Source organism: Gopherus evgoodei, chromosome 1 (genome assembly GCF_007399415.2).
Source record: "Gopherus evgoodei ecotype Sinaloan lineage chromosome 1, rGopEvg1_v1.p, whole genome shotgun sequence".
NCBI lineage: Eukaryota > Metazoa > Chordata > Testudines > Testudinidae > Gopherus > Gopherus evgoodei.
Genome location: NC_044322.1, coordinates 106,197,687 through 106,218,818, shown reverse-complemented (window position 1 = coordinate 106,218,818; position 21,132 = coordinate 106,197,687). Strand labels below are relative to the sequence as shown.

At 40.8% G+C, this 21,132-nt stretch overlaps 1 protein-coding gene across 3 annotated transcripts in view; it reads right to left on the bottom strand.

The window, feature by feature from the left end:
* The window catches only part of MYO16 (myosin XVI), a 623,763-nt gene that overhangs the window by 209,197 nt on the left and 393,434 nt on the right, over positions 1 to 21,132 (bottom strand). For all 3 annotated transcript variants that reach the window (XM_030568459.1, XM_030568449.1, XM_030568467.1), the window contains exon 16: positions 17,230 to 17,377. In XM_030568459.1, coding sequence (XP_030424319.1) covers positions 17,230 to 17,377 — 148 coding nt within the window. The remainder of the gene's footprint in view (positions 1 to 17,229; positions 17,378 to 21,132) is intronic.

Sequence of the window (21,132 nt, the reverse complement as noted above, 5' to 3'; positions counted from 1 at the left end):
AGATAGGGTGAGTGCAAATAATGGTTAGAAATCCCCCCTCTCCTGATCCAGTAGGAAGTGGATGTTGTTCAACATCTTCATTAAAGAACTGGATGATGGGATGGATTGCACCCTCAACAAGTTCATGGATGCTGCTAAGCTGGGGAGAGAGATAGATACAGTGGAGGGTAGGGATAGGGTGCAGCGTAACCTAGACAAATTGGAGGATTGGGCCAAAAGAAATCTGATGAGGTTCAACAAGAACAAGTGCAGAGCCTGCACTTAGGATGGAAGAATATCATGCACTTCTACAGGCTGGGGACCGACTGGCAGTTCTGCAGAAAAGGACCTGGGGATTACAATGGATGAAAAGCTGAATATAAGTCAACACTGTGCCCTTGTGGACTAGATGACCTCCTGAGGTCTCTTCCAACCCTAATCTTCTATGCTTTTATGCTTTTATGGAGCTCAGCAAGGCTCAAAGACTGGGGCCTTTTATGCTAATAATAGTATCTTAAGCAACCTACTCCGTACTAGAATTTGATTTAAAATAACTATATCATGCTTATTTTAAGAATACTGTTCACAATATAAATTGCCTTAGGTTTGACACAATACGATATATAAGTGGTTCAGATACTGAATCCACATGTGAATTGACCCCACATGAGAGACAGTTAGCATCTAAATAACTTTTAGGGACACATTTTGTACTTATAGTAATGGCAAAAATAGCTGCTTTAACATTTTTATAAATGAACAATCACATTTACTGTTCAGTTGTGGCTTTTGTAGTATTTTCACACTAAATGTAAAGTAAATCTCATTGCTATCCCTCTTGCCTCCAAAAGCACCTTTGCTGTTACACCCATTCTAAGTATGTCTGAAATATCACTCTTGCTGAATAACTCTCATGTTCTGATTTCTTCAACACTCAGGACCAAATTTAGCCACAGGATAAGTGGGTTTAACTCCCAGTGACCTCCAGGGAAGTTTCAACCTCTTACAAAGTGCCAAATTTGGGCCAGAGAATTCAAGTTATGCGATATTCAAACCTATCTTCTGAAAAACAAAATTCTAAAAACATTTGGTTCATGTTACATTTGTTTTTGTACTTTTTTCCTTTGTTTCAATCAACCAGTTCCAAATAATACTTCATTATATGTTTAGTGTTCTGTTAAACACATGGTCTACCCTGTGTACCCTAGCATCAGTACAAGCACTGGTTCTTTGAACAGAATTCTTTTTTTTTTTAACTTAATTACTGAGTTGTATTTTCTCCCTCTTGAGTTAAACATATTTTCTGTTTTTTACCTCCCTCCCTTTGTTTTTATGCCACAGCCAGATTATCTTGTTCTTATTTTCTGCATGTGTTTCCCCTATCATGCTGAGAGAAAGAGAGAGAAACAAAGGCTCCCTCAATCAAAGAACTAGAAAATGATACCATGCTATGGCAAATGAAGCAGCTGGCATGTGTATGGAGTGAAACAAAACATGCTGACATAGAGGGGTGAGAAGCTACAAAGTGATAGGATAGAAAAGTTAGTGGCAAATCTTGTAATTAAACACAAAGACTGTGTATCTGATCCAACAGAATTTCCCTCATTTTGAAGAGCAAAAAGTCACCAACAGAGTAGAGAGCACAAGAGATTACAAGCTCCCTGAGTTCTTAGGATACTATAGAAGGGATGAAAACATACAGAGCTCTAGGGATTTTGTGCTCCCCTACCTACTACACTCCACCTCTCCATAAATACAATTAAATGCAAAGAAAACTGTTCATTTATTCATTACATGTAGTTCTATATCTTAAACTCCTCAGAATTCTGAGAGTGAGAGAGCGACAAAACATACTTATCAAAAAGAAGAGGTAATAGAAATGATTTTCTGTACATCTTAGAACCTGCAGGGGAGTGTCATACATACCACTGTCTCTGTTCAGTCTGTATGTATGAAGAATAATACAATGAAGAAAGGACTGTTAACACAAGATGAAGGAATATACCCAGGGGAATAAGATTTTCAGATTTAGACTTTCAAACAAAGCAGAATTTCTATGTCATTTATCCTGAAAGCCAGACAAATGAGAAGTCCACTTGGACCAAGGACAAGGATTCCAAACCAGTCCCAGGGTTATTTACTACATAGACTTCGTTTAATAAAGTTTGTTCTTGGTCTTCATATAAAGTAATGCTCCACCTATCCGAAGAGCTATTATTTGTTAAAGACTCCTTCAGGATTAAAATGGTAACAAGGTAGCATAAATATAATATTACTAAGGGAATAAAAAACAACAACAAAGAACCAAAGCTAAGGCACCTAAGCTTTAAGCTGATATATCACTTACTTGACACACAGAATATATATCACTGCAAGAAGGATGAGATAAAGTCTTGCTGTTTTCAGGGCTAGATTTTTCAAAGTATGGGCACTATGCGCATATATTTATGTGACCCTGGTTTAAAAGTATCTGAATAAACTCAGGGCCGTCCTTAGGATTTATGGTGCCCTAGGCGGGATTATTAAACTGGTGCCCCTGAGCCTGTCTTGCTCTTAGCAACACAAACATAAGTTTACAGTATTGGAAAACTTGTCACATGCATGTTATTAAAACCAGTTTAACTTAATGAAGCACACTGTAATGCTGATGGACTAGTACTAAAGAAGCAGCACTATAGAAAAAATTCTGATTTGACAGAATGATGCAAATAATATAATTTTTTAAATTTGTCAACATTTTATTGGAAATTTATATGAAGAGTATTGAAACAAGGATTTGTTTTTAATTAAAAGCAATCTTTCTGGCTTTTTTGGCTGCAAAATCAGTAAGAATGTCATTGTATGATGAAGACAAAGTGATGTCTTGTTTGATTGCAAGAATAGCAAGACCATTCAAGTGTTCCTGACTCCATGTAGAGCGAAGATAGTTTTTAATGAGCTTTAGTTTTGAGAAACTCTGTTCTCCTGATGCTACTGTTACAGGAATTGTGAGTAGAATACAAGTGACAATGTACACATTAGGATATATGTCAACAAGTTTGCTGGTATGAGTAAACTGTACAATGTCCATTATCGATTTTGCATGTGGCAACATTGAGGACAGTGTACTCAATTCTTCATACAGTTCAAGTCCATTTAAATCAAAACGATTGCCGTGCTTCAGGAGGCTCTCTAGGTCAGGGGTCCCCAACGCAGTGCCTGCAGGTGCCATGGCACCCGCAGGGGCCTCTCAGTGCACCTGCGTACTGGCCAGTGGACAAGCATCTGCCAAAATACCACCAAAATTCGGTGGTGACGCCTCTGGATGATGCCGCATGCCGCCAATAAGCAGTGTTATCCAGAGGTGTTGCCGCCGAATTTCGGCGGCATTTCGGCGGATGCTCATCCACTGCCATGATCCTTCGTCTGGTGACTGCCAGATGAAAAAGGTTGGGAACCACTGCTCTAGGTTCTTGCACTTTTTCATTTGTTGCTCTTGTTTTTCTATTTCGTTGAATTTAGTCCTGCTCAGCCTACCTACCAGCTGAGTGAATGGAACTCCAGGCCGACAGCGGGTTGAGTGGCTCAGCCAGGGTATCAGCCGCCGGCCTGCTCAGCCTGCTGCCAGCCTGGGGTTCCTTGGGGGTCCCTAGACCAGCAGTGGGTGCTGAGTGGGGCCGGTGGCCGGGACCCTGGGTGGCAATGGGGCAGCAGCCGGCACCCCAGAGCTGTGGCGGGCTGAGCTGCTCAGCCCACTGCTGCATGCCATCAAAAATCAGCTCACCTGCCACCTTTGGCACATGTGCCATAGGTTGCCGACCTTTGCTCTATAAATTAGTAACGAGGTGAGCATATTACAGTTGTCGGAGGACTCTATTTAGCAGTAACAGGGCTACAGGAAAGTCAGTCAACATTTTTTGTTTCTCTGATGAAAACTGGCCCACTTCCTTTCCCATACCAAACTTGTCACAAATAATTGTCAACAACTTAGTTTTCTGTTTTTGGCTAAGATATTGATTTTTTTTAAAAAAATATTGAAATTGAATTCAGGATTGTTAGAAAGCATTTTTGGCAAACAAGGTTAAATGACAATCTAAATGGCAACACAGTACTGCTTTCATGCTTGGCTCACCCCCAAGCCTGCTGGTCCAACAACTGCAGTAGAGGAGGAGATAGGTGGAAAACTGCAGAACCCCAAAATCCACCTCTTGGGGTGCAGAGTGGCAACAGCAGCAGCAAACCCTCAGGTTCGATCACATGCCAATGGGCACCCCTGCCAGCCCAACAGACCCTGGTGAAGTTAGCACAGCATCTGATCTCAGGGACGGGGCACCCATGAAGCCACAGCAGCTCATCCTGCCCTGTGCAGCTCCCCCCAGATGAGATGGATCGCTGCCAGCCCGGGGGAGAGATGCGCTCCCCAGCTAGGGTGACCAGATCCAGATGTCCCGATTTTATAGGGCCAGTCCCGATACTTGGGGCTTTGTCTTATATAGGTACCAATTACCCCCACCTAGGGTGACCAGACAGCAAATGTGAAAAATTGAGATGGGAGTGGGAGGGGGATAGAAGCCTATATAAGGAAAACCCCAAAAATCAGAATGTTCCTATAAAATCGGGACATCTGGTCACACTGCAGGTGAGCTCCTTCCCTCATCCCTTCCCAGAGACCCCAGCAGCCAATCCCCTCCCTCAGACTTTGCTGCATTCATCTCTATCTAGGACCCAGCAGCCCTGCTCTTACATGCTCCACTGCTTCCCATCTGTCCGGGCTCCCAGCAGAGCGGTGCCCCCAGATCTAGTGGTGCACTAGGCGGCTGCCTGTTCTGCCTATGGCTAAGGACGGCCCTGAATACACTGTGTGATATCAGTGCATATCAGGCACAAGCTAAAAACTTGTCTAAAAGCTCCTTCCCCAGCCTTGTGAGAGGAGTCACTGGACCGGTCCCAGGATCCAAATGAATATGGAGGACAACTAAAGAGCAACAGGGTCAAGAGTGGAGATCAAAGGTTAAAAATTAGGTATCCAGTGAGGGACACCAAGCAGAAAATCCCAGACAGCACCCACTGCTCCTCAAAACTGTCTAGGGAGCCAGTGGATGCTGCTCAGAGGAACTCTGCCTGGATACATGAGACAAGGGAGGAACAGAAATAGGCTCCACAGTTACAGAGCACCTCCCTGTTTAGCATCCTCCCCCTGGCATTGTAAATGATTACTTTGGCCGGTTCCAGGAGGAGGCTGACGAGGAGATCTTGCGACTTTGTGGGGTCACGGACAGGGTGTGCATATATGAAGAGGCGTGGGGAAAAGTGCAGCCAGAACCTCAACAGCAGGTGCTGGAGGAGCCAGAATAGGGGCTGCAACCTGGTGCATTCCAGATAGGCATGTGCCAGGGTCTCCCTCACACCGCAAAATGGACAGGCATCAGGAATGGGGGTGAACCATGCCAGGTACATGCCCATACTCATGGCTTCATGAAGGAGCCACATATCAGGCATCAGCTCGTGCATATGGTTAGTTAGGAGCATGACTGACCTAGCGCATGGCTATCTTTGCAAATAAATTAGACAAATACAAATATATGCACACAATGGCACATGCTTAATTCTGAAAAGCTGACCCATAATACCCAATGTAAAGTGTTTATGCCTTTCCTCAATAATAGAGTAATGACATGATCCATCGACTTTTCTTCTAGGACTTCACCACCAATATGTATCTCACAGACCTATAGAGGATTATTAGGTAACTTTTCAGGGAGATATATGTTATCTTTAATTTTAATACTAGGTATTACTGTGTTTTTGGTCTGTGTTTGTACAGCACACAGTGCAATGGGGTTCTGGCAATGAATAAAGCCCTTAGTGTTATCATAATACATATAACTATACAGTCATGAGTTTACTGGAAAGTGAGCAGACAGACACAGTCAGTGACATGTGCAAGTCATACAGAAAATATGGGAGGCCACTTAAGAAAATAATGGGCCTGCATCTCCTCTCGCTGGGCCTGATTATCAGCTTCACTCAGCTGATCAGCAGTAGCTCAAGGAGAGCCTATTAGCACATTAATCCTGTTTTGATCATAATCATAGTTTTAATCGTCAGGGTATTATACAAAAATGATGGCAGATGAGTGTATGTAATGATCTGTGCAATACTGGAAAAACAAATTCCAGAGATTGGTACTTAAATTTGGCTCTTCAAAGTACATCCTCAAATTTACCCAGATACTGGAGCACACACAAATGGAGGGCTGAAAAAAGAAGAGCGGATTAAATGCCAACTCTTGGTGAAGGTTTGGGAAGTAAATATTAAAATAATAAACTACTTGTACACAAATATGCCACTTAGGGGCCGGATTCTGCTGATTGCCGTGACTCGAGAAAGCATTTAAGTGCATGTTGAGATGTTCTGCTGAATAGAAATGGACTTAAACACATGCATAAGTAGGAATTCGGTGAATTGATGCTTAATCACTTTCAGAAAATCAATATAAGGTACAAAAAAGCCCAAACTTTGTTAAAATTAGTTATGTTTATAGATGTCTCCACACATCTAAAAATACCAACTGTAAAAATGTTCATATTTCTGCCAAATGCCAATACAATTAGTATTGTCAATCAATAGCCCTTTACTACATGAAGATATTTATTAATACAACATAAAATACATTTTCACTGCCATAAGCCCAACAATGCTAAATGAGTTAATCGTGATTATTGTTACATGGAATAACAAATAAATCATATCCATTGGCCAATTGCTGGGAGGAAGCATTGCCTCTGGAGGAAGGAGTAAAGCAAGAGAATATGTGAGATGTTTGACAACAAAGCTCCAAGTGGTTAATGAAGGCTACATTTTGGAAAAGAATGTAATAAGGAGCTACAATAGGAAAGGGAAAAAATGTTAACACCAGTTCCATTTTATACATGTATTTTCTGAAATTTCTCTGCACATTTTTTTTTAATTTGGCTAAGGTGTTCACAAGAACTAGGGACATTGTTTTGTTTTCTTCAGTTATTTTTTGGTTGATCAACAAACATTTTGGGTGAGAGTAACAAGGTCAACTGCTTCTTAATATATGTACATTGCCACCTAAATTTTCTTAATTGACTGATGAATTTTAGATGCCCAACTTGAGAGGTCTTAATGAAGGCTGATTTTTGCCAAGTGTGTGCTCAACATCGTCTGAAAAGATCCCTTTTAAATGTCTCAAAATGGAGGCAATCAAAATCACTCATCATTTTTGAAAATTTAGGCTGGAAGTTTTTAAAAATAGTTATATTTGAAAAAATATTGGTGATTTCAGGCTGTACATTGTTAGTAGTTTAATTCTGAGTTATAATGAGTGCTCTCTGTGAAACTAACTTTTGGGTAACTGGTGTACATAGAAATACCATTTGCAATGTTTTCTTATCTTTCCAGAGACAGCACGCTACTTAGCTTGGATATGTGCAAATTACACACACCAAAGCAGAGCACCAGGTACTGCAAATATTAGAGATGATGTTATATGTAGTCATATGCATCCAGTGCATTGCTAGCTTTTTCTATTTAGTTAGACTTAGTAATTTCGCACCGTGACTAGTATAATCTCCTCTTTTACATCCTTCCTCTTTTTTCTCTCCCTTATAGTCTCTCCCTCCTTGCTTTTATTGCTTCCTCCTCTTCTGTATTCAGTTCAAATTTCTCATTCCCACCTATAAAGGATGGCACAACTCCGTTGACACCTACAACTATCTCTCTGATCTAAATTCTTCCTGCCTCACTCCTGTTGTTTCCCATGCTCTGCCCAACCCTCTCCCATCACTTAAGATGGGACCAAACAAAAACCTGGCAATGGGGGTTGGGGAAGGGTTTTCAGAAAAAATCAGAACTCTTCTTATAATGAGAACAATGAAAGCTCCAGATCTTAACATCCCCACAGCCTTTGGGAGCTAGCAGGAGCAAGCCTTCCAGCCATCTAAAAATAGCTGCATAGACAGCACTTTGAAGTTGTGGCATGGTCTGGAGCTCGGGCTCTGAAGCCCACTCTCCTTCCTAGGCTTCAGAAGTAGAGTTCCAGCCTGAGCCACAAGTTCAAAGGACTATCAGTATAACTATTTTTAGAATGCTAGCATGAGTCTCTCGATCTGCACTTAGAGACTGGATCTTTGTTCCCACTTGCTCCAAAATACTGCATACTTGTTCTTCTGTGACTTCTTCCATTGCTGCCCCCAACACTTAAAACATTTGCCATATTTCAAATCATTTCAAATCAATCTTAAAACTCCACCTCTGTGCAAAGTCTATGGGTGCTAATTAACCAATCTAATTCCATTATTGTGACTTCTATCATCACACTGTACTGTAACTGTTAATGCATTGCAAACTCTTTGGGGAAGGGGCTGTGTTATGTGTAAGGCTGCGATTTAGTCACAGGTATTTTTAGTAAAAGTCAAGGACAGGTCACGGGCAATAAACGAGAATTCATAGCTTGTGACCTGTCCATGACTTATACTAAAAATACCTGTGATTAAATCTTGGGCTGGGGCACTGGGAGGCATGGAGGGTTGCTGCTGGGGGGCCGCAGGGACTGCTAATGGGAAAGGGTTCCCAGGGCTAGTGCTACCAACTGCTGGGGCCAGCGGACTGTGGCTACTCCAGCCGGCTTCCCGGGGACCACTGCTCAGGGTCACAGACTGTGGCTGCTCCAGCCACCCTGGCATTGCTGCTGGGGACTGCCAGAGCAGCAGCTGGTGTGTCTGTCCCCGGGGCCACCTGAGCAGCTGGCCCCAGAGCCAGATGCTTGGGTGGCCCTAGTATCAGCCACACTGGCCCCCACAGAAGTTACAGAGGTCACAGAAAGTCACAGAATCCGTGACTTCTGCGACCTCCATAACAGATGCAGAGCCCTAATTTTGTGTATTCTAATAAGAACTGGGAAAACTTAGTTTGCCTGATTTCAGACAGAAACAAACAATTGGCGGCTTGAAAGTTCAGTCATAACTTGAATGTTTGTATTCAACTTAAGAAGAGAGACTATGAAAAAAGGAGCAGAGCTGGGGAAGAGACAATTCTATCAAAAATAGATGCAGCGTATATATTATATCTAGTAAACGTATATAATATGTACACTATGTATAAAACACAGTTTGTGCTAGCGTAGCTTCAAGGGTGTATCCACCAGTAAAATACAGTGGTCGTTAGTTAAGAAAACACATGTTGCTCTTGAAACTGAGTCACACAGAAAGAAAGAAAAAGGAAGGAAGGAAGGAAGACTGATTTTCTTCCCCAAAACACCTGTATAAATCAGGAATAACTCCACCAAGGACAATGAGGCTACACTGAAATGAAATCAGCATGAGTGAAAATAGTGAGAGTCTACAGCATTAAATTATGCAAAGGAAGAAACAGCAAATTGTGAAACCTATGAAGTCGCATAAAAATCTCGAATTCTCTGAAATAGAACCTTCATCCTTAATTCCAACAACTGTAATACATAATGTTCATAGGTAGCACTGTATAAAAAAAAACTCCACATAATAATAGTTTGATAAACTAATAATAAAAGCTACATTTTTCATTAGATTGGAGTCAGAAATTCCATTTATCTTGGACACAAAGTCAAAGAGAAGACTTTTTAACATAGTGCTCTAAAATAATTCCAGTCAAGTTGGAATAATTTGTAGAATGATTCCAGTGATATCTCACTTTTAAAATGAAATTTCTAATGGACATTTTGTAGATAAAGATGTATGCTGCTTCAGGATAATGAGGGATGATGTGATTTCAACAATTGCTTCTGTATATCTGCCCACACAAGTCACATTACTTTAAAAATAATTCTTATCTTGGTTGAAATATTAGGTGTACTTGGGTTTATTCATGTTATTAGTTCAGGCAAAACCTACTAAAAACATTGATCTTAATGATACAAACTTCTAAGACTAAGACATAAGGTTAATAAATACTATATTGTTGGCAAAGTTCTAAGGTGGATAAAAATGATCAGTTACCTAAGATTCAAATCAGGGATGAGGGAAGTGACAAATAGTGTAGGTAACAGCAGTGGGTCCACCTGAATCATGGGACATGCAGCAAGACACACAAAATGGAAGCAGACACAAAACTAGAAGGGCTGGTTGATATTCAAGAATAGGGAAATGGGGTGGGTGGGTTAACAAGTGATTTATGCAATTTAACACAGGAAAAAATGGGTTGGAGCAGACTATTACAAAGAGTTTTGTTTGTTTGTTTGTTTGCTTGTTTGTTAAATGCTTAAAGTCAAAAGAGTTATTAGAAAAAAGGATTTTTAGGGTGGTGCCTTGCTTGCTTGCTGTACCCTTAGCAGTCAAAAACTGAAGGATGGCCACTTTTTATACCCTCAGAGTGTCCTGCATCATGGAAAGTTGCATTGAGTGGCTCCAAAAGCACTGCCTTCTAGAAGATTCCAAAGTTGTGTGCTATAGGGCTGCACTTATCCCATGAATAGGGATCCTTATAGGCAATTCTAGAATAATCACCACTTAACTTCATGTTGTTCTAGTATTCTTTGGAAAAGAGGGGTGCCGAATACACACAAAAATTCTGAAGCATAAGACATTAGTGCCTTCAGTCATCTAAAACAGTGCACTTTGAAAACAGTCTCTTGTGCTCTTTTCTAAGCCACTCACTTTCCATCACTGCTTTTTCACTGTTCTTTTTGACAAATGAAGTTTATCATTTAAATTGGAAGAATGATATTCTCAGTGATCAAGCAAAGAAGTGCTGATCAATTCAGATTTTAATGACTAATCCAATTACTTCACTACAGTAGCTACTTTATACATGAAGTTACTGTGAGATTTTCTTACTGGCACCAAAAAATCATAAGAGGAAATACTGGTTAGACCAGGGATCGGCAACTTTTGGCATGTGGTCTGCCAGGGTAAGACCCCTGGTGGACCAGGTTGGTTTGTTTACCTTCCACGTCCGCAGGTTTAGTCGATTGCAGCTTCCTCTGGCTGCAATTTGCTCCTCCAGGCCAACGAGGGATTCGGGAAGCGACGCAGGCCAAGGGATGTGCTGGCCACTACTTCCCTTGCAGCAGGTAAACAAACCAGATGGGCCCACCAGGGTGCTTACCCTGGTGGGCTGTGGGCCAAAGGCTGCCGATCCCTACTCTATAGTCAGCTCTGACTCTATCTAAATCATAGTGCATGATTATCTACACCCTGTTTCAAGCTTCTTTACAGGCCTTAATACTCTTTTTTTTTATCCTCAGTGATCATACCTTTTTGCCCTCAGTATGAGCCAAACTTTCTCCCTTCTCTCCTTAGAACCAGGGGTGGCTCTAGCTTTTTTGCTGCCCCAAGCACGGCAGGCAGGCTGCCTTTGGCAGTTTGCCTGCGGGAGGTCCCCGGTCCCACGGCTTTGGTGTACCCACCACTGAATTGCTGCTGAATCCGTGGGACTGGTGGGCCTCCCGCAGACATACTGCTGAAGGCTGCCTGACTGCCGCCCTTGCAGGGACCACAGGCTGCCCACCACTATTTGCGGCCCCAGGCATGCGCTTGGCATGCTGGTGGCTGAAGCCGCCGCTGCTTAGAACACACTTCCTTCACCAAGATTTCCACTGCAGATCAAATACATGCTGATCTGCCCCCACACCATGTCTCTTTGTTCTGTAAATGTCCAATGTAGATTTCATGTCTCTCAGAGAATGGACCTGTCTTAACTATGAGATTGTAAAGGCTCATGCACATCTATAGCACTAGAAAAGAAACACATACAATAATAAGCATACATTTATTTTAATTCACAGTACAATAACTTCCTTAATAAATCTAAATTCAATCCATACCCGGCCACAAAAGCAAACACAAAACAATTTAACCTGAAATTAACCTTTAAACCATTTATCATTTATTTTCATTAAAAACCTTAATAAACTTCTATAGTTCTTTTAAAACACACAAAACCAATACAGAGCCTGGAAATTCCAAATACAACCCACTCCCCTAATTCAAATGCATGCAAATAAGTAGTTAAGGTCATTCACACATCCTTTATTCACCTAGTAGCACCATCTTGAGAATCTCTCTTCACTCTTGACTCCCCTCTCTGTTCAGTCTTGCATCCCCAACACTATTGCCAATATCTCAGCATAGACATTCTGCCACCAGTTGAAAGTTATCTGGTTGAAAACCAAATTTATTTTTCCCCTTATTTGTCCCTCCCTTTTCTATCACTGTCATTAGTTACACTTTCATCTCTATTACCTAGGCTCATGATCTCAGGGTCACACTTGCCTCCTCTATTTCTTCTCCTCCCCCTTCCAAACTGTTTCCACAGTTCTTTCTTTTCATTTCCAGAAATTGTTTTTCACCAGTATTCCTGCCTATAAAATCCTTGTCCATGCATTTGTCATCTCTGACATTGCCTATGGAAGTCTTCTCAAATCTTGCCTCCTGTTCCTCTCTTAATTCCCACCCACTCAATCCATCAAAAATGTGAATGCCAAAATCATCTTCCTCACTAGCTGACCACAGCATCACTTCCATTTTCTAATCTATTCATTAGCTTCCATTCATCTATGCATCATTTCCAAGTTCCCAGCCCTGACACTTAAATTGGTGCATAATTCCAGCTCTGGCTGCATCACAGCTCTTATTGTTCTGACTCCTTATCTCACTTTTTCCACTGTGTCAGGTCTTCCTTCCTGCTTCTTTTATCTCCTTCCACGCTCAGCTTTGCACCTTCTGACATGTAGCAACCTGTGACTGGAACAGTCTCCCCTTCTGAACAAAATTACCATCATTCAAAGCCATCTCTAAAAATACATCTTTCATGAACCTTTCAACATCACTCCATCAATTGTAGCAAGAGAGTGAAAGGAGAAAGTGTTAGAAATATATATATTATATATATATTTTTTAAAGAAGTGAAAATCTACAATACTTAAAAGCTGGTTCATAGCAAATCTCTTCTCTAGTCATTTGGCATGAGATTCTGGCCCAGTTGAAATCAATTGCAAAACTCTCATTTCACCCCAGGGTCTCTTGTTTGTACTATCTATTAATCTCAGAAGTCAACTTCTCAGAGAAGGGACAACAACATGTCATCCATGCCAGATGATGGAGCTTAAAATAAATTATTATTATTAATAATAATTTTTATTTCTTAAAATAAAAATGTTCATTTTTATACTGAAAACCAAGAACAAATAAGAGATGTTTTAAAGCCTTTTCTACTCAACATGCTTGATCAAATCTCAATGGGAACAAAGGCATAGCCAGCGACCTTAACAAACCATGGATAATCTTGATACTGTTCAGTTTTCACTCTAATGGCTGCAATTTTAAACAAGTTAAGAAAGGAACAAAAGTCAGACACAAACATTTCAACCAACTGAGCATGAACTAAAATTCAGTTTCAGAGTCATGCTTACACATGTTTAAAGAAAAAATGACAGATTCAATCATTGGTCTTACCAGAATGATATGATCTCATCAAAGTATTAGTCAGAAAGAAGAAGTTGATGATGGGCCAAATTCTGCTTGCCTTACTCATGCAAATAGTCTCAGGATGTCAAATTCATTTCTGGTGTAACTCTGCCAACAATGATGAACCTGGCTAACTGAACTACTTGTGTGTAACAAATGCACAATACTGAGCAAAATGTTTCTTAACAGTGCAAACTACAATCTACTGTATATAACTAAAGCAAAGCTTTATCAATAGAAGTAACTTTATGTATATATTCTGCTATAAATTACTTCTGGAGCTGGAATTACGATGTACAAGTATAACTCTGACAGACCCCAGTCGGCAGCAGGTGGGACTGAACCTGGGACCTCATTGCATGAGCCTCTACAGCATGAGCTAAAAGCCAACTGCCTCTTAGCTAAGGCTGCAGAGCAGATTCATTTAATTTTCTCTAAGAGGTCTAGGTGCCACTAGATGGGACAGAACACCACACTCAGAAGGTGTGTGGGTTACACAAGTATCTATATAGAAATACAACTTTGTTCTTTTTGAATATTGATCAGCTATTTGATGAGATAACATCTTTGTTCATATGCAGAGCCGGCTCCAGGCCACAGCGCGCGAAGCGCGTGCTTGGGGCAGCATGCCGTGGGGGGCGCTCTGCTGGTTGCTGGGAGGGCGGCACGCAGCTCTGGTGGAGGTGCCGCAGGCGTGGCTGCGGACAGTCCGCTGGTCCCGCGGCTCCGGTGGACCTCCCGCAGACACGCCTGCGGCAGCTCCACCGGAGCCGCGGGATCAGCTGACCGTCCGCAGAAACACCTTCAGGAGGTTCACCGGAGCCACGGGACCGGCGAGCGGCAGAGCGTCCCCTGTGGAGTGCCGCCGTGCTTGGGGCGGCGAAATTGCTAGAGCTGGCCCTGTTCATATGAATCTAATTATCCCAGGTCTTTGCTGAGTTGTTTCTTGTTGGAACTCCTTGCAAAATAACTTCAAACTGTGCTATTTTCTGAATAAACTCAGTTATTCCAAACAATTTTTGCAAATGAGGAATAAATTATTGCTCTGGAGCTCAGCAAAACAATCATTTTGGTCTTCAAAGCCTTCAAAGGGTTTAGAAGAAAAAAATTAGAAGACAAATTTAACTGATTTTTCCCCTTTGAAATTATCTTTTTAGGAAAGCAATGTAGCCCCAGGTTTGTTTCAAAGTTGCAGTAGTAGATTATTCTATCTGAAACTGTGGCAACATATTTAAATACCAAAAGAGTAAGGAACTGAAGGTGCTACCAAGCAGTGCTACCATAAATATTTGTGCTTAAAAAAAATTAGTGTAGATAAAGGTTTTCCACCAAAAATCAAAATTATATCGTCAGCCTCTTTACAGGCCTGAAAATCTAGGACAGTTGATTTATTCAAGTGTCAGCCAGTATGGAAGATGCACAAATTGACAGAAAATGCCAAGGAAACATTCAAACACTGAGATATCAAAGGATCCATTTCTGATTATTTTAATTATTGTTCTTTTTTATTTTTTCTTTTGCTGTTATCTAGTTGAAGCTCTGAACAGATGACCAATTTAACGGGAGGGGGAGGAACAGTTACTTAGCCTAGAGTAACTGTGATTCTTCAAGTTGTGTTGTTCACATAGATTCCACTCTTGATGTATATATGCCCCTTGCACTCAAGATTAGGTTATTCTGACAAGCAGCTTTAGCTGGGGCTTCGCCTGTGTCCTAGATGTCCCTGTGCCATGCTGCCCAAGGGCATAAAGCATAAAGGATGCTCAGCTGTTCCTAACCTTCTTCACCAATACAGAATCCTGTAGGAGTAGGACTCCGGAATAGTGGAGATGGAGGACAAGTTGTGAAATCCATCTGGACAAAACAGCTTGATGCACTACAGTTACTGTAAGGTAAGCCACTGCTCTTTCTTCTTTGAGTGACTGTCCACACGGATCTCACACTTGGTGGTTAAGAAACAGTTATCTGTTTCTTGGAGGTAGGTATATGAAACCTACTTTAACAATGACTGGAGGAAAGCCCTATCAAAAGAGGCATCTGATCTGAAAGCATCTACCAAAAAATCAAGTATAGTAAATGTGTGGACTTAGCTTCATGTAGCTGCCGTACAAATTTCAGAAATAGGAACATTCTTGAAACAGGCAGGTGGATCTATCTTCTTATAAGTTCTTATACAGTTGACACCTATTCTGATAATCTTTGCGAGGATACTGCCTAACCCTTAAATCTATCAGCAAAAGCCCTAAACTCTCTAGGTATGTTCCTGAATGTTTTTGTCCTGTTAAGGTACCAGGACAATACCCTTACTACATCAAGTGTATGAAGTTTAGCTTCCACTGGGGTTGAGTGTGGCTTGGGGAAGGAAGCTAGGAGATGAATAAATTTGTTCAAATGGAATTCTGTAACAACTTTGAGACAGAGCTTGGGATGAGGCCTGAGATTGATTCTGTCTCTATGAAACACTGCATAAGGGAAACACTGCCATGACGGTCTGTATCTCCCTTACCATTTGAGCTGATGTAATGGCTACTAAAGAGGCAGTCTTCATTGATACATGGTAGAGGGAACAGGTTTGTTAAGGACTCAAAGCTGGTACCCATCAATCCTGTTAATACTATACTGAGGTGCCAAGAACAAGGGGGATCCCAAACCGGGAGAGAAAAAAAAAACATGAATAAAGCCTGTCATGAATCTAGTCACTGAAGGGTGAGAAAATAGGAGACCCTGGATAGGAGAACAATGTGCAGATGTTGCTGCCATATGAATCTTATGGAACTAACAGAAAGTCCAGATTGTTTCAGGACTAATAAATAGCCCGGTAGAGCTAAAATGGGTGTTGTTGAGGGTAACAGCTCATGCTAAGATGATCACCTGGCTTGGGTTCTCTACAAGTCTGATTACTTCGTATCAAGACAGGGTGTGAGGGTTTGCCTCACAGTAACATTCCATATGGACACTGCTACAGTGCACTGAAAGTCCTGGGGTGTAATCTGGCAGTGTAGCAGTATCCTCAGAGAACATTATTGTGTGGCAAGCTCGTGTGTTGTAGATTCACACTTCGGCTTGCTGCACAGCAACTTTCCATGTAGACAAGCCCTTAGCCAGTCTAGCTGAGACTTTCCTGCTTTGGAGCAGAATGTTCTGACCTTCCACTGAACATCTTCTTTTGATGCCTGTTAGCCAGCCAGCATCCAGACTTTCAGATGTTTGGAATATCAGATCTGACTGTTGTGCTGTGAGACTATGTTGAGCAAAGCAAGCAAAATGACATGAGGCTGTGCTGAGCTCTTCACCAGACCTGAATACCATAACTGCCTGGCCCATGCTGGGATTCTCATGTTCATAGATCCTGCATCTTGCCTCAGCTTCTTCAAGACTCTTGGTAACATGAGGATCAAGGTAAGGCATACATCAGTCTCAGTGTCCAGAGGAGAAAGGCATCTGACAGGGATCCCTTGCTGGAGGCCTCTCTGGAGCAGAACACTAGCATTTCTTGTTCTGGTCTGTGACAAACAGCTCTAGAAATGGTTATCTTTTTTTTCAAAAAAATCTAGGGCCCCCAGAGAAATTTCTTGCCAAAAGAATCTGATCTCATATGCCTGGGTTGCATGTACACTGAGAATGAAATCCATGTGGACAATCACTTGAAAAAGAACAATAATTTTAAGCAAACATCTTTTCAAAATTAGGACTGTCTGTTCCACAGAAGGTGAAGGTTCTCAGCACCTCTGAGGATCAAGGCATTAAATAGAAAAAAAAAGATTATATTAGCTCCATAGGAAACATGAAATTGGTCTCCTACCTGTGTGCAGACAAATTACTGAGGTACAGGCCGTACTTTTCTTCAGCGGACAGCCCATCCATCAACAAGTAAAAAACAAGAAAATTGCTCTGGTTGAGAGGCTGCATGACAACACGGGACTTCTCCAGCATGTACGTATAAATCCTTGCTGATTAAAAACCAAAGAAACAAGTGAATCATTGAATGGATTGTTTTTGACGTAAATTAAAAACCATTAGCTATCACAAAAGATGGAAAATAAACATTTACGCCTTATAAAAGGATCTAATAATACAAGATGGAAGACAAACCCAAATCTAATGCAAGAGCTACAGTCGAAATACTGCCAGTAAAAACCCAAGAGGTTATAAATATAATGGATGAAATCCTGGCTCCATTGAGAGTTAATGGCAAAACTCTCTATTGGTGAGACTGGTAATATTGGTGGTCTTATATATTTGGGTTTTGCTTATCAGGGAAAACAGTAGTCAAACCCCTGCGAGATGTAGAAACAGACCAACTATAATGTAACTATAAACCGTCCCTGAAAGAAGAAAAGAAAGAAACTGAAATTAAAATAAAATGTAGATATTATTTTTTATTGATTATGCACTCAAAGGAAATGTACTCAAAAAAACTTAGCTCTAAATTAAACATGTTTTGTATACAGGTTAATATCAGTACTGTATATTAGGCATCATATGCAGCTACTTTCAACATAAACTTCAGTGCAACATGGGCATTTAATAACTACTGATAAAGTGTTTATGACAGATGGTATGGATCTCTGTCCCTAATGCACAACAGAAATTTAGCATGTAGATGTGGGGGATGGGTGTTGTGCTGAAGAAAACTCCAATCTGTTTTTCTGAAAAGATGATACAGAAATTGGCTGGGGCAGAGGTATGCAGACTGTTCTGTGAGATGCAGCATCTGGGCCGGATCACTGAACCTTTAGAGAACAACCTATGAGCATCATTAAGGGACTTTGTGTCCTCACTGAGCCATCTCCTGGAGTAGCAGTGAACCAAGACTGTGCATATATAGACCTGGATAAGACTGGTATGGGGTGGGGTGTGGCTGGCCTGGATTAAAGGAAGCATGTCTGGGCATGCAAGACGACCCAAAAAGATGGATTAGATAAAACAGATAGTCAGCAAGCAGGCTGACTAAAGAGTGGTCAGAGGAGAGAACTGCTTTTATGAGATGCAAACTATTCACTCACTTCTCTGTCTTCTTTGTAACTAATCTGAGAATGCCTATTTATTTTGCTCATTAGAAGTGTAAACCTAGATACATTAAGCACTCTTTCTTTTCTTTTAATTCCATTTCCTTTCTCTTTTTAATAAATCTTGTCTTAGTTATGCTTACTGGTATATGAATAGTTGGTTCCACACAAACATCCACTAAGAATTTCTAAAGACAGGTGCAGAAAAATAAAGCATTTTTGGACACTACACCTCCTTCTCAGTCTCAATCAAGGAGCATAGATACTGGTGTCTATTCCCAGTAAGTTGGGTTGCCATTAGACTGCAGTAACTAAACATGTGGGGAGAAGTCAACGGAGGTGAGAGTTGATTGGAGTGTTGGTCACAATGAGCACAGAACTGTTCTGACTGTGTGTTTTGGGTACTACACTTGTACATTTCTGGAAGTCTTTTGTCTCCTAGAAGCAGCCACCATTTTCTGTTCAATTTAGATACAACTGTTACAGAAGATATACACATTGGATCCATACATGCACTGTCTTGCATCTTGTGCAGTCATTTATGTGCAAAGAAAGTGAAAAGTAGTTATAAAATGATTCCATTCTGATCTGAAAGAATTATACATCCATTTTTCACAAGTGTAAATGACTGGAAAAGGTGCAAGGCAGTGAAGAATTGGGCCCACTATACTCTCACGAAAACTCCTCTCCTCCTTTTTCTTGTTTTCCTTTAAAGTCATTTACACTGAAAGTTTCTCATTGTATATATAAAACATAATAGTTATAATGGTAAGGATTTCAGTGTAAAACATTCCCACTGGTAGTGCCAAGCTTTGACTTTGTCTCTAATGCTGTCATTAGCAATCGAAATCACTATCACAATTTTTTCCTTAAGTAGAGAGGTTGAGACAGATACTTCAGGGCTGTATGGCTGCTTTGTGCCACAAGTGTGACATAATTTGGCCCTAACACCATGATTGTAATCATTCCACAGATGAACCCACTGGTGTCATACAGATAGCACAGGACATAGAGCCAACATGCCAGTTATCTAGCCTGCTGGTGGTGTAGTAAGAAAAAAGGAACAACGGGGGAAGAAAGGGATGTGTCTTGAAAACCACTATGCTGATCCTGGCCCATGTTTTGGCCCCCGTTTTACTGTTGCACAGCATTCATTGCAGCACTGCTACTCTAACACAGATAGACAGCACAGGAAATCTGGCCTGAACAGAACTGCCCAAGAATCAGAGTCATTACATGACTGCAGTTCCACCTAAATGGAATAGAAAATATGAATCTGATTGATTAATAAGTTAAAAATTCAGTGATGCCAAACACTTGTACATGCCAACACTATCAGACCTTATTTAGGCAGTCAAAACTAAAATCAACCCCCATTCAACTACTTTAAGAGATCCACTTAAATAAAGATATATGTGCCTATTAATCATCTTAGTTTGCTCATCTCCAGCTATGGGAATAATTGTTAAGAACTATCAGGTTTCTGATCAGCGTGAAATAAAAATATTGTCCTCTTAACACAGCTTAATGGCATTCAGAAACAAACCTAACAGTGCACTATTCTTCTATAAGGTGAAACATGTTTTTTTTAAACTGTGTGTGAAATAAAATGTATAAATTTAAGGAAATATAATAGAGTTCTAAACCAAAGATGTATTATTTTTGTCCAGTAGAAATTATGCCCATACACAGAGAGGAAATTTCCACTCCTTTTGATACATCACTTGACCTACTCCGAAATTACAAAGTCAGCAAGCAGACCCTGTATTGTAAGTGTGGACATTGGGTCCTTTTTTCAGCAATTCATTCTTTGAAACTGCATCTCTCTCTCTCTCTCTCTCTCTCTCTCTCTCTCTCAAATACCCATGCTGTCTTCAGCAGAGCTGTTGCAAAAGACAAAATAATGTCTGATGGATTAGAGCTGAACCATTTTATGAGAATATATCAGAGAGCTGTTTTGGCTCCAGCCTCTTCACTCTTCATATAACAAAAAATAATACTCTAAAAAGGGATTGAGACTTGAAATGTTTTGGTTTTGTTTTTAGCCAATCACCAGTACTTGTAACACACTGTTTCCTATGTTGTAATGACAAACATTTAGGGGGAAATAAATTCTGCTTCATTTCATGAATCAGGCTGTGTCCTTATGCTTTAATACTATGGAACTTACTCTCAGAAATAATGGCTTTCTTTCTGAAAGAGAGGCTTGGGAGCCAGGAGGCAGGAAACAGTCAGACTTGATTTCCTTTGGGCTTAACTGCTGACTTTCTTTTCAGATTTTTGAGAAGCTGAATGACTGTGGCTTACTTCCTTATATCGATGACAGCCAGGTGTTAACTAACTCAGGAATACATTTTTTTCCCTCCAACATACTGAAATGTCCATGGTGGGTGTCAGTTAACTTCTGGCAATACCAAAATCATCTTGTGTCATTTCTGTGCAGTCTCTTCAGTGATTTAGGAATAAATATAAACAACTACTATAGTCTATCAGGCTAGCTCCAACTTCTATTAAACATTTAATATTTAATTTGCTAGAAACTATTGTTCTTTGAGAGTCACCCCTATGCATTCCTACTTTGGGGAGTTGTTCACTGGTGGTAAATTTGCTGCCAAGTGGGAATGCTGAAGCCATTGAAGAAGAAATAGCAGTTGCTTCAGATTATAGTTAGCATGTTCCCAGGAAGGGAATACACA